This window comes from Desmodus rotundus, chromosome 11 (assembly GCF_022682495.2).
Source record: "Desmodus rotundus isolate HL8 chromosome 11, HLdesRot8A.1, whole genome shotgun sequence".
Lineage (NCBI taxonomy): Eukaryota > Metazoa > Chordata > Mammalia > Chiroptera > Phyllostomidae > Desmodus > Desmodus rotundus.
The window spans coordinates 82,273,719-82,286,903 of NC_071397.1; the positions used below are offsets into that span (position 1 = coordinate 82,273,719).

Consider the following 13,185-nt stretch of genomic DNA (forward strand, 5'->3'; position numbering starts at 1 on the left):
TGAGGCTGCTGAACTATTGTAGATTGATTTTTAATTTAACAGTCCATCAGTTTTTTGTATTTTCTGTTTATCTTCCCTATAAGCCTAACCAAACTTCATGTTTCTTCTGAAGAGGGAGCAGTGTCCATTTGTAACTTTTTGCAAAGCTTCATTTAATCACAGGAACATATGCATTAGAAATAGCAATGGATCAAATATGTGTTGAGATACGTATATCTGAAGTGGTCTATTGACTGTGATGTGACAAAGAGGTAAAACTTACGCCTTATTTTTTCTCCAGTTTTGAAGTAAAGAATCAGAATATTATATTGGCAGAGTTTTTGAAATAAAAATAAATAAAATAGATTAAAAGAAAATACAGTTCCTATTCAATAGCAATACTTGATCAAAATAAAAAAAATTCAGTGCTGGTAACTACAATTCAATTTCTCACATCATAATGAATTATCCATATAGGAAAATGAAATTGTGGACTATATATTTGGAAATTCTGAAAAAGATGCCAATATACACATGAGAATGGTTTAAATTTTTTTGGAGTCATTGAAACTTATCTTTAAATGAGCTTATACGGAATCCCAGCACATTCAGACAATGAATTATTGCTCTGGTTGATGTGGGATGGGGCTGAGTGTGAAGCCAGCACTTGGCCTGTTCAGCCAGGAACTTTGGGTTCAGTTGGGTCTGTATATAGCAAAAACTGTAAACCAAATATAAGGAGGCTTACCATTATTTGCACAGATTTTCAGATATGATTAGATATTACATCAAGACATGCCTGTGGGAATTGGGAATAATGATCGATTTAGATTTAGAAAAATATATAAAGATTTAATTTATACCCTTTACTTTTTCAAATATCCTAAATTAACAGGCCTTTTGCCTTTTAATGCCTGGTAAAACCTCACAACATGCCAAAGAGAAAGGTTGGCTCACTTGTCAGATGTAATTTTTAATCTGTTATATACTTATTAATAATATTACTAAAGGTGGGTTGGAAGGGAACTATGCCTTTTTCCATTGTGTGTAGTATTCCATCACATACAGAAAGCATTCATTTTCTTTTCTTTCAACTCATACTAACTTTTGCTTTTATAATCTATATTTTGATTCCTTTCTATATTTGTTATATAACTTCTCAAGAATGACTTCTGGGTTCTGATTAAATAATTACCAGAAAATAGCTATTGTTTCTAGTAGGAAAGCCTGGACACTACTTAATTGAAAAGATGTCACAGTTAACTTTTCTCTGCATTGTTTTCAGAATTTGCTGGTGACTGGGGCAGTTGATTGTAGTTTGAGAGGCTGGGACCTGAGGAATGTTCGACAACCAGTGTTTGAGCTTCTTGGCCACACCTATGCTATCAGGAGAGTGAAGGTAACTTTTTATCTTCTCTTTTTATACATAGAATAAAATGCGAATATAATCAAAATATAAATGGAAATCACATGGAGGGTTATCAGTGGGGGATAGAGAATGGGGGAAAGGTACAGGGAATAAGAAGCATAAATGGTAGGTACAAAATAGGCAAGGGAAGGTTCAGAATAGTATAGGAAATGGAGAAGCCAAAGAACTTACATGTACGACCCATGCACATGAGCTAAGGTCGGGGAATGATGGTGGGAGGGGGTGCAAGGCATAGGGGAATAAAAGGGAGTGAAAAAAATGGGACAACTGTAATAGCATAAAGAATAAAATATATTTTAAATATATATAAATGTAATCAATAAAGGTGTTTATGGGTTGGGGTTATTGATTCTTTTTTTATGCATGTTTTTGTTACCCAACTAATGATAATGAATATTGAAAGCTAAAATTAGGTAAAATGTAGGAATAATTCTTGAATGAATTGGGACAATGTAGCCAATTTTTACTTAGAATTAAATAAAAATGTTTTTTTAAATTCTGTTAACCTCAATCTACTATTCCTTTTAATATTTTTTTAAACTATAGTAATTAGTCTTAGTATTATATTCTTCATAATTTTCCATTCAGCGGGAAGGTCTCTTTACATTGTTGTTACTCATATAGAGAAATGGTTAATTCTTCCTTTTCCCTAACATGATAATAAATATAAATTTCACAAGCATTTGGGGCATAGAAAATTTTCCACTTTGTGAACAATAGAAGATGAGTTAACTTTTTTCTGCAGCTCCTAAGAAATTTGAGAGCTGTAATTTAGTTTTCCAGCTTTTATTTAGGTAGATTTTGCTGCTGTGGAAAACATCTTACTAAGTGACATCTGTGAACATCAGTCTTTATTTTTTACATTAGTGGGGAAAAGTACCTTACTGATCTTTTCAATAAGATAATTATGTTATTCCTATTTCAAAATTTTAAAATTTCAATTAAATTAATATTTTAAATTTTATTGCCTACAACTTAACATATGAGACACACTGTGCCCTGCATTTTTTAAATGGCTTACAGGTTTTAGTAGTTGAAAATATTTTCTTTTTTTTTTACAGTGCTTTTGAGAATGAAATAGGGTAATGAAGTGAAAGTATTTTGCAAACTAGAAAATTTGCAAATCTAGTTATTATGTATATGTTAGCTATTAAAGTACTGGTAAGAAAAACACTACAGAAATGTAATTGCAGAGGGAAGCTTATGGATGTTACATATTATTTATGTAAATGATACTGTCTTTAGATGTTCAGATTTTTGTCCTTCATACCATTTCTCATTAACTGTGATATATTAAAGATATTTTACTTAACATTTAATGTTTATTTAATACTTATACTTATAGCAATCATAATATATATTCATAAAATTGGTGAGGTATAATAAATTTATATTTTCACCACCACATCCTTAAATCCCCTATATTTCTAGGAGCCATTTTTAGATAGCCAACATGAAATTGTATTTAATTTTTCCAAAATAGCTACACTTTGGGAATATTTTATTCAAAATAAGCTCTTAAAAAGCTTGAGTAATGACTTTCTTTGGAGAATGTAAAAAAATTAATGTTTTGCCTTCAAGTACATAAGGTTTGGGAAAGCATAATTTTAAGTGACAGCCTGACTAGACTTGACTTTATTATAATGTTCATGGGAATAACCACATGAAGTACCATGTTATAAATATAGCTAACTTGAAAAATTTTTTGTTTTGTTTTGTAGTTTTCACCATTTCATGCTTCCGTCCTGGCCTCTTGCTCATATGACTTTACTGTAAGGTACAGTAGTTTTTGATTCAGTTTCGTTGTGAAATACCAAGTAGCTTTTACGTCTTTGTGATTTTTAGAGAAGATTATTTATCTTACTGACAAGAAAAAATGGGAGCTGGACACATTTGAAAATTTTCCGCTGGTTTCTGCGTTCTTAATGGCGTTTATTTGGACTTCTGTTGGTTGCATATGTGACCAGGGCGCTGACTTTGCTTTCCCCTCTCCCTGCTCCATCAGTTTGTGAGTTGTTTTATCTGCACCTTGTCAGCACAGGCAACACGCAGCACACAGCACTGTCATTTCTGCCTTCGTTTTGCTTTTAGCTGTGGAACTAAATACATTAAATACTCATCATCATTTTTTTCCCCTGAAATGTCCCCATCCTCTCTTGGTTTGGTGAAGTTTTTCTTCTAGTAGATTCCTCAAGAAGGGCTGATGGTTAGGAGTCTGTGCATGTTTAACACTGCTTCTTTGTATTCTCGATACTTGAAGGGCAGCTTAACTGAATATAAACTCCTAAATTTACATTTTCTTCCTGTAGTGTTTTGAAAATGCTACTTCATTTTTGACTTGTTTTATGTTGTTTTGAGAATTTTGATAGCCATTATGCTCTTGTCCTTGTAAGTTATTTGATCATTTTTTCTGGGGACTCTTGTTATGGTTCCATTTGCATACTACAGGTCAGCAGGTTCTTTTATTTTCAAAAGTTTTTTAGGATTATAATTTGAAATACTAGTTCTGATCCATTATTGTATCTTTTACAGAGACTCTAATTGCACATAAATTGAATGTCTTTTACCTTTCTTCTACTGCTATCTCTCTGATACTTTTTTACTCTTTTTTTAAAAATCTCATTTTCATTCTGTTTTTCTGCTATGCTCAGTTTTCATGTAAATGTATTCTTTTGGCAGTGTGTAATTTTGTCTTCATTTCTAGTATGATTTTGCCTTTTTTCTTTCATTCTTTTCCTGTATTCATTTAGCTCTATTTCACTTGCTGTTTTGTGTCTGCTTCCTTTGTTTTTGAATTTCTGATTATAAGGGGAAAACTCTATTTTTTTCCTCCACTATCAATATTTCTGAGACCAGGTGTATGTGAGGTTTTCCCACACCAAGCAATTCTCCAGTTGTCAGTAGACACCGACTAGCTATCCTACAAATTTAACTCATTTCTGATATCAGCCTGGAGATAACATCAGATCCTACAGGTTAAGGGCTCCGTTCCATAAGACTGCCCACTTCAGATGCCAATCGCAAGTTCAGGTTGTCACTTGTGCTTCTGACCTACCAGTCGTATATTGGAGGTTCCCATGAACCCCTCCTTAGGTTTGATAATTTTTTTAGAATGGCTTTTACATTTACCAGTTTATTTTAAGAGATGTTATGAAGGATAAAGATAGACAGATGAAGAGGTTCATAGAGAGAGGTTGGTAAAGGTCGAAAGTGCAGGAGCTTCTGTCCCCACGGAGCTGGGTGAACCACCCATGGATGTGTTCACTAACCATGGAGCTCATCCAATCTTATTGTTCAGGAGGATTAAAAAAAATCATTCTGGAAAGCAAAGCTCCTTTTAATTACAGTATAGTTGCCATACAATATTATATTAAGTATAGAGCTTAATTTTCAGCCACCCACTCCTTCACTGGAGGTTAGTGGTTGGGGTCAAAAGTTCCAACCCTCTAATCCCTTGCTCTTTCCTGTGACCAGTCCCATCCTCTGAGATTATGTAGGGGCACCACCTGAAATCACCGCATTAGCATGAACTCATGTGTGCTAAAAGGGGGCTTCTTGTGAATAACAAGAGACTTTCCTATCATTCAGGAAATTCCAAGGGTTTTTAGGAGCCCTGTGCCAGGAACCAGGACAAAGATGAAATCTATTCTTATACCACGTTGATCAAAGTTGATTTTTTATGACCCCCAAATGCTTGTTTAAAGACATTTAATTCAGTTTAGAATTCTATATTGTAGTTTTTTTCTATTTTGCTATTTGTTTTCTTGAGGTGATTTTTTATTAGGTAAATTATTTGAATTATTGTAACCATTTTATGTTTATAGTAGTTTTTAAAATTTTTTAATAGATGAAGACCGTGTTTCTGCTCCTCTCTTCTCTGTTCACTTCAGTTTCTCCTACACTGCCCTCGATGTCCACAGAGGCTTGCAGCTGGAACATGAGACATAGCTTATTGGCATTCTGTTTTCCTTTTTCTTTTTACGTGTGATTAGCAGTTTGGATATGTTGAAGGCCTGAGTTTTGTATGGTTTTAATTGTTCTTTTTGTTGACCTCATTGCCTCAACTACCCAGAATTCCTTCTTCTTTACTTCTGAGTCAGTATTTGATATGGGAGAAGCTATATAACTTTGTTTTGTGTAGACTACTAATAGAATAAATTACAATGCCTTGAGAGAAATTACATGCCCTAACTTCGTTTTTTTTTTTCTTTACTGATCTAATAGAAGCAGGGAGACAAACCAGGAATTAATCACCCTGAGGCTTCCAGCTCTCAATTAAAATGATACCATAACCAGGTTTTGGTTTTTTTAATAGTCTGTATAAAATAGTAAGGAGTGATTATAGAATTTTTAGCGTGGGATTCAAAGAATGGTAAATGGCAGAAAAGAAGAAAAGTTATCAGTTGTTCCCCATCCACCCCAAATATTTCAAGACTGAAACTGGAGCTAGATCATTGGCTGGAGGTTAGGACTATAAATGTGGATTTGAAGGCCATTAACTTAACTGATAATTCATTCTGTAAGAGTGAATATGTTGTTAGTAGAAATTAGGCTCTTCCATGATTATGAGGATTATGAGGAAAGCATTCCAGGGACACACACACGGGAAACTGGTGTGGCAAGGTGGTTTACTCGAGTGGAAATAGAAGCTGCCCCCTGGGTTTTCAATGTCCCATCTCCCCCATCCCACCTTGGAAAAAGTCCAACCACGTCTTCAGCCAAAACAAAAGCCAGTGTCCAGAGTTTCTGCTTTATATTAAAGCTTAGTCCTTTTGGAGCCCATGAAGTCTGCCATGGGCCCCAGTAGCTGCTAGACCCATGTGGTTGTGTTTATATTAGCTTAGGTTTGAGACGGACCAGGTGCTTTTTCAAAAGAACCAATCAACTTCCCAAGCTTTCATAGGTTTTTGATAGGTTTACACCCCCTACTCAGACTGACAGGCCCTAAGGTATAGCTCCTCCCTCTCCAACAATCCAGTACCAGAGAGGGGAAGAGAAGAGTGTTAACCCCCTTTGCAGAGAAGTGCTGTGAGCCCCTGGGGTGTGAAGCTGTAGCTTCCTGGTGAAGCCAACAGGCTTATGCTCCCCAGTTCACTAAGCTCAATATTTAATTCCCTTTGCTCTCTTTCCTTCATTAATATCTGGCTAACTACCTATGGTAACAAATAAATCAAAGGGACATAAGTTTAGAGAAAAAGAGCAAAAAGACTCTCTATAGGAATTAATGAATGTTGGAAGAGAGAAGGGGACAGCCTACCTAAAACAGGAGGAGACCCCGGAGCATGCAGTATGTCACAGAAACTGGAGGAAAGGATTTCAGCCACATGTAGATGGCTAGTAACGTCAGATCTTCCAGGTGGCAGATCCTCCAGAGAGGCTGTGCACAATGAAGAGGGAACTTTGAATCTTCACCCTTACAAAGTGTCACTGCAGGCTCAAGAGGGAGTTCAGATGTGAAATCTAGTCCTTAGGTTTCAAAGACGCCTGGGGATCACGGGAGCCTTGACCAACTGAGATGGGGCATTGATCTTTTGATGATCTCATTTTTAGCATCCCTAACAGTTTTAATTTGGGTCTTTCTAATTTTTGGAGCCTATCAATCAGGGGACATCTTAAATTCATTTCACTGTTCTTTTCTGATGAAAGGGGCAGGTCTAGTGACTACCTATACTTTCTTTTCAGAACTGTCATTATTTTCTTAATCCTACTAACCACTCCCTGTTTTATCTAAATACTTCAGTATCCCTGAGCACAGAGTTAGGAAATGCCATGTTTTCGTAAATGTAGATTTGTCTCAGGAGAATGTGTTAAGACTGGACTTTTTAATCTGGACTACACTACTCTAAAATCTTGTAGGTACCTAACCATGCTCAGAAATCATCACAATTTGTGGTTCACAGTCTTAGTTTTTCTCCACTTTTAAGTATTTGTCTTTGCTTCTGTCCTGAGTTCTGAGCAGGACTGGAAACCGGGGAGAGATGTTTAATGCTTCTGGGGAGAGAAATGGCTTAGGTCATGGTTCTGTGGTTCTATGACCTGCTACAAGACAAAAGTGTCATAGCTGTTCTCTGTAAACATTTGGAAAGACAAATTCTAAATAGTATGAGATGTTTAATATGTAGTTGAAAAAGACATTATAATAAGCAATTTTAATGTATAATTTAGAGTCCAGGTTTTTTAATATGTAAAATAGAATTAGTAATATCTGTCCTCACAAGCTCATAAAATGATTATAAGAATTATGTAAGAGGAAGTACTTGAAAGTCCTGTGCTAGTTCTTCACTGTCCCCAACCTTTGCTTCTATTCTCCACCCAATTCCCTGTGCTTTCAGTAAAAGACCTTATTTCTCTCTTAAAAAAATATTGCAGGGCTCAGGCTCAAATTATTTCAATTTCTGCTCTAGTCCTGAAAATGTATCTAAATCTTCACCACTGTATCTGTATCCACTTCTCCTTTGCTGTCCTTGGACACGAATTCTCTTCACCCCACGCTCTTTTGTTTCCTTTACTCCACGGACTTACCTCTTCTTCTTCCTGTGTCATCGATCTCCAAGTTCCTATGGACTTTCAGCCTGTAACTTTTTTCTCTATCCTGTATTTTCCTTTAGCTACTCTCTTACGTATCTCTCTCCTTCCTAGCCAAGATTTAGTGTCTGTCCCCTTATACTCCCATTCACCAGGGCCATTTTAAGGCCATTACAGTCCCAGGCCGCTCTACTTGGAAGGTCTTATTCCATACCATTTGAATCTATAAAATGGATCCATATCACTGATTAAGTAGGGCTGATTATGTTGACAGGATTTTTATACTTTTGCTTTTGAAGTGATCTGGCGATGAGTGGCTCACTTAGGGTTGATTGTGATTTCTTAGCAGTCATGCTTATTTAGGAGTTTTTGTGAAATTGAAATATCTAATCTAGAAATTGTTTTCAGATGGAATGAAATGTGTTCATACAAAAGTTGTAAATATTGTTAATTTATGTACATTTAATTAAAAATTAATTTTGATTTTCAGCTCTTAGGCATTTTTGTAGACCCAAAAGCCTGTGGTCCTAGGCACTTAGGGCTCCCTCTCCCTTTACTTCGTGATGTACAACTGGCTTCAGTCCCTACTTCTTTACTGAAACTTCTCTGGCAAAAGCCACCAGTGACCCCTGGGACAGCAGATCCAGCCCATTGTCAGCACGTGTTGCACAGGACCTTGCTGCTGCCATAGTTTACACTGTAGATCAAACCCTGCTTCTTGAAACTCCCTATCCTGGCGAGTCCATCTGTTTCTTCTTTGTTTTTCTCATTCTCTTCTGACTTCATACTTCATCGTGGAATCTCCTTCTCCTCCCCTTAAACTTGGTGGTCTTTCACTTAGTACTCTTTGACATACCCACTGCAAAGATAATTCCCAACCCCTTTTTTTCTGGCTCTGCCCTCTTTTAAGGGATTTAGGCCGGCGTACTCATTCAGCTGGGTGCTGGTCACAGGCACCTGAGTGTCCAGACAGGTTTCTCACGCTGACTCCAATTCTTCTCCTCCTTCCCCCGCTAGACTTACATGTTTTATCTACATTATTTGTCTCAGTTAATTGGAATATTATCCTTAGTCAAGCCTGAAACCTGGAATTCTTTTTTTCTGCAAAATTGGTAAATATTTTCTTAATAGGAAGTGGAATAAAAAACTTAAACTGCTTCACAGGCAAAATAACTGTGTATTTCAATATAGGATTATCAAAGACTTTCATGTGAAAAGAAAATAGAAAAGGAAAACAAAATCATTGAAAAAGATTTTTTTATACATGTATTTTTGAATGTATGTATTATATGTATACATATTTGTAACTCTCAAAACGTGCTATGAATATGCCTTTAATTGTACTTAATGCCCTGCGTGAGTTTAGTCTGTCATTATTTGTGTGTGGGGACCACTCACTGGAAAGGTCAGAAAAGGTGCATTTTGGGTAGATTTTTAACCCATGTGATATGAGTTAATCCTCTAACAAAATTTAAATCTCATTGGATTGATGATATTTTTAGTGCCAGAAAAGCCATTTCAAAAAGAAAAGAAGCCAAACAAAAAGAAAAAGATTTAAAGCTTATGACCAGCAGTGACCTACTTAATTTTTAGCACTGATAATAGATTTCGGATGGCTAGTTTTTGTAATATAGCTCAAGTGTGTTTTTACTTGTTTGCCCATTTTTATATTTTTAGTTTTTTTAAGCTTTTAAAATTTTATTTGAATATACTTCATATGGTAGGAGTTATATAAAAACTGATTATATGATAGATATTTTAGCATTATGAGTAGGAGTTACATAAAAACTGATGATATGATGGATATTTTAGCATTATGAAATATGTTTCATGTTTTTGTTTTATGTGGACATATTGTTATATCTAGTAAGGAAAAAAACTTTAAGTTCTTTACCTGTATGTAGCTCAATATGTTCCATTGAATAAGTAATAAGTGTTCTGTGTGATGTAGAACTGTCTTGAGGAACTGTGGCCCCCGGAAAGTTTTACCTCATAAGTTTTTTCTTTCACTTTTTACCTTCTCCCTATACTTCTCCACTTCTAGCAGTCATGTTATTCTGCTTTTGTGTGTACAATTTTTAATCTGTTCACTTAATAAAAGTTAAGACTTAAAAATAACCATTTATCACAGATATACACTTTCCTATATTTTGGGGCTTTCTACTTGGGCTTTCTTATTATTTTTCCCAAAAGTCATATTCCTAAATATGTGCAGTGTTACTATAGTAAATACATATCAAATGATCTATTGTTAAGTGAATAATAACTCGTTATTAAAATACTGCATTAGATTTCCAAGTTATACGTGAGATATATTCCTGAAAAAGAAAACAATATTGTTTAAGTTGAAATTATGTAACTTTAAGGTTTTTGGGGGAGAGAGTAGAGTAGACAATCCAGGACCAAGACTTGGTAACTATTTCATTCAAAAGGAATATTTATGTGCAAGGTACAGTAGAATAGCTTTTTCTAAATATCTACTCATAAATTTTAATTTAATAAAATTCCAAATAACAAGGAGGTGAGAGAGAAGTAAAAAGTGGGGTAGGTTATCTAGAATCAGTGCCATGCCTCCCCGTGCTTGCTTTCTGGAGGCTTTTAGGAAAGTTCTGTAGGTTAGGTCCATGGTGCTGAGGTGGGCCCTATGGACTTGGAGAGACAGACTTGAGTGGCAGGCCGGACCCTCCATTTAGTAGCTGTGAAATACAGGAAATGACATGTGTCTTTTGGAGATGTTCAGAGGATTAAAAGAAAGTATCTGTAAATGCCCTTGGGACATAATAAGTGCTCAAAGAAATAGCAGATATTTTAAGCGAGAATATTAATATTAATAACTTTCCTAATTTAAAACCTAAGTACCATAGAGCAAGTTAAGATAGTCATTATTTGTGCCTTCCCTGGCATAACTATAATACGATAATCATGCTGCTTAAAGCCACAGAGGAGTTGGTGAAAGCGCGTTCTTATTGCACTGTCGAGGTGAGGTGGGGGAGCGCGCCTTGTGAACCAGGAGCAGTGTGAACCAGAACCGTGGATGTACTCTACAAGGGGGCGTGTGTGTATGGATCTGTTTATCCGCATCCAGAACCACGTGACCACTTCTACTTCAATTCGACCCGTATTCTTCCAAAATAATTATGTATTATCTATATATTTGTTAAAAATTATTTCTAAGGAGGCAGCAAAATATAATAGAAAAAGAAATATAGTTTAAAATCTTGAATTTGCCATTACTAGCTCGTGTTATATTAGTATCTCATAGTCAGTTAACCTCCCTGAGCTGTTGTTTCCTAACACATAAAACAAATTATGAGATTAAAAAATCAATTTATGCGAAGCTCTTCACATAGTGCCTGGCTCATTTCAAGCACTCCGTAAATTTTAGTTTCCTTCTTTTTTTCATTCACATGCATGTTCCTTAAACTTCGTACTTAGTACCATATTACTATAAACATATGTTCTTGATGATGTTTGCAATTTATTTTTAAAGGGTTCATCAAAAATATTAATGTAAGTGTATATGTGTAGAGAGAGAAGGATAAAGGAAATGTGGCATAGTTCTAAAAATTGGTAAATGTAGATGAGGAATATATGGGTGTTCATTATATCATTCTTTGAATTTTTCTGTGGGTTAGTAATTTTCAAAATAGAAACATTTGAGGAAAGAAGTAAGCTGTATTTGCTCTATAAAATAAGACACTGAAAACATTTCTAATAGCTTCTAATACATGTAACACTTAATATATTGTTTAATTATAAAATAAGATAAATAGCTTTATTATATTACAAAGCAGGAAAATGGTCTTTAATCGGGTTGTAGTAAACATAGAATCTTAACAAAGCAGCAGATACAGAAATACCTTTTATCATTGTCCCATTTACTCTTGTGGGATTTGCCTTTATATAGTGTCTTAACTTTGGTGTGGTTGATGGACTTTTTTGATCCTTATGTTTATTAGCACAGAGATTTACATGAGCAGATACTTCTCTTTCTTCTCCTACCCCATAAAAAAAGGTCAGGCAAAGTAAACAGATAGTATAGCTGAATATGTACTCTGTCTTAAACCTTTCATTTCAACTTTACCTAGTCCCCCTTACCTACAAAAAAAAAGGTCAGTCAAAGTAAATAGATAAGAAATGTGGCTGAAGGTGAGCTCATATGCAGCTTCAAATGATCATTTTACTTCATCTTTTAAGATAGTTTTAATTCCTTTACATTTGTTTGTCAAATCACAAGAAATTATGTAGCTAATGATAAGATACTAATTAATATTTGCAGGAACTATGATTTGTTAAAATGGTCAAAGATTGATTTAATGTTCTGTGCCTTTCAGATATCTAAGATATAAATGTCTTCGTAACTCTTACCACATTTGTTTTGCTTTGTGGCAGAGGTTCACCAGACTTCACCACTGATATTATGAAAACATCCTTTTTGTTTTTAAACATTATTTATATTTTTTAGATAGAGGGGGAGGGAAGAAAACAGAGAGAGAGAGAAACATCGATAGATTGCAAGACCCCAACTGGGGACCTGGCCCGCAACCCAGGCATGTTGCCCTGACAGGGAATTGAACTGGCGACCTTTTGGTTCCACACCCGCCAGGGCTATGAAAGCATATTAATATAGTTGTCTTTAGTTTTCTTTTTGAGAATGAGAATATTTGCATTCACATATTTGTTTAATTCTCACGGGGATATTTTAGTACTGAATATATTTTGTGTTAATAAAGCACATTGCCTGACTACAGGGTAGGATTTGTCTGTTTCATTATTTTGTCCTCAGCCTCTGGGACATGGATGTTCAAAATATGTTTCCTTATAAATGTAAGTGAATTTAAATTATGTAAAATTTATGATACGCTTTGGTCACTGACTGTAAAGGCCTGAAAATGGTTATATTTTAATATGGTTTTCATTTTAATTGTGCTTAAAGTAGTCATTAATAAACTGAATTTGAAGTGGAAAGTCCTGTTGGGATAAGAAAATGGTATTTTTCAAGGAGAAAATTTGCTGTTCAGTTGTTTAAGTCAGTACTGACTAGACTGCCACATTTTACTATTTAACAAATTTGGAACCATTGTATTGGTATCCTTATTGTTAACTCAAGTTACAGATAGATTTGTTTTTCTACAACTAATTGTAATATGTGATTTACTGATAAATGATCTATGAGCTTCATTTACCTAATGGTTAAGATATTTGTATCTATGAGGCAGTAACTCCTAAGTTTGTTGATATATTGGATTTTT

The 13,185-nt window shown here is 35.0% G+C and overlaps 1 protein-coding gene across 1 annotated transcript in view; it reads left to right on the forward strand.

Moving 5' to 3' along the window:
• The window catches only part of PEX7 (peroxisomal biogenesis factor 7), a 62,529-nt gene that overhangs the window by 19,371 nt on the left and 29,973 nt on the right, over positions 1–13,185 (forward strand). Inside the window, exons 7-8 of the mRNA XM_053914036.1 lie at positions 1,265–1,378; positions 3,130–3,185. Coding sequence (XP_053770011.1) covers positions 1,265–1,378; positions 3,130–3,185 — 170 coding nt within the window. The remainder of the gene's footprint in view (positions 1–1,264; positions 1,379–3,129; positions 3,186–13,185) is intronic.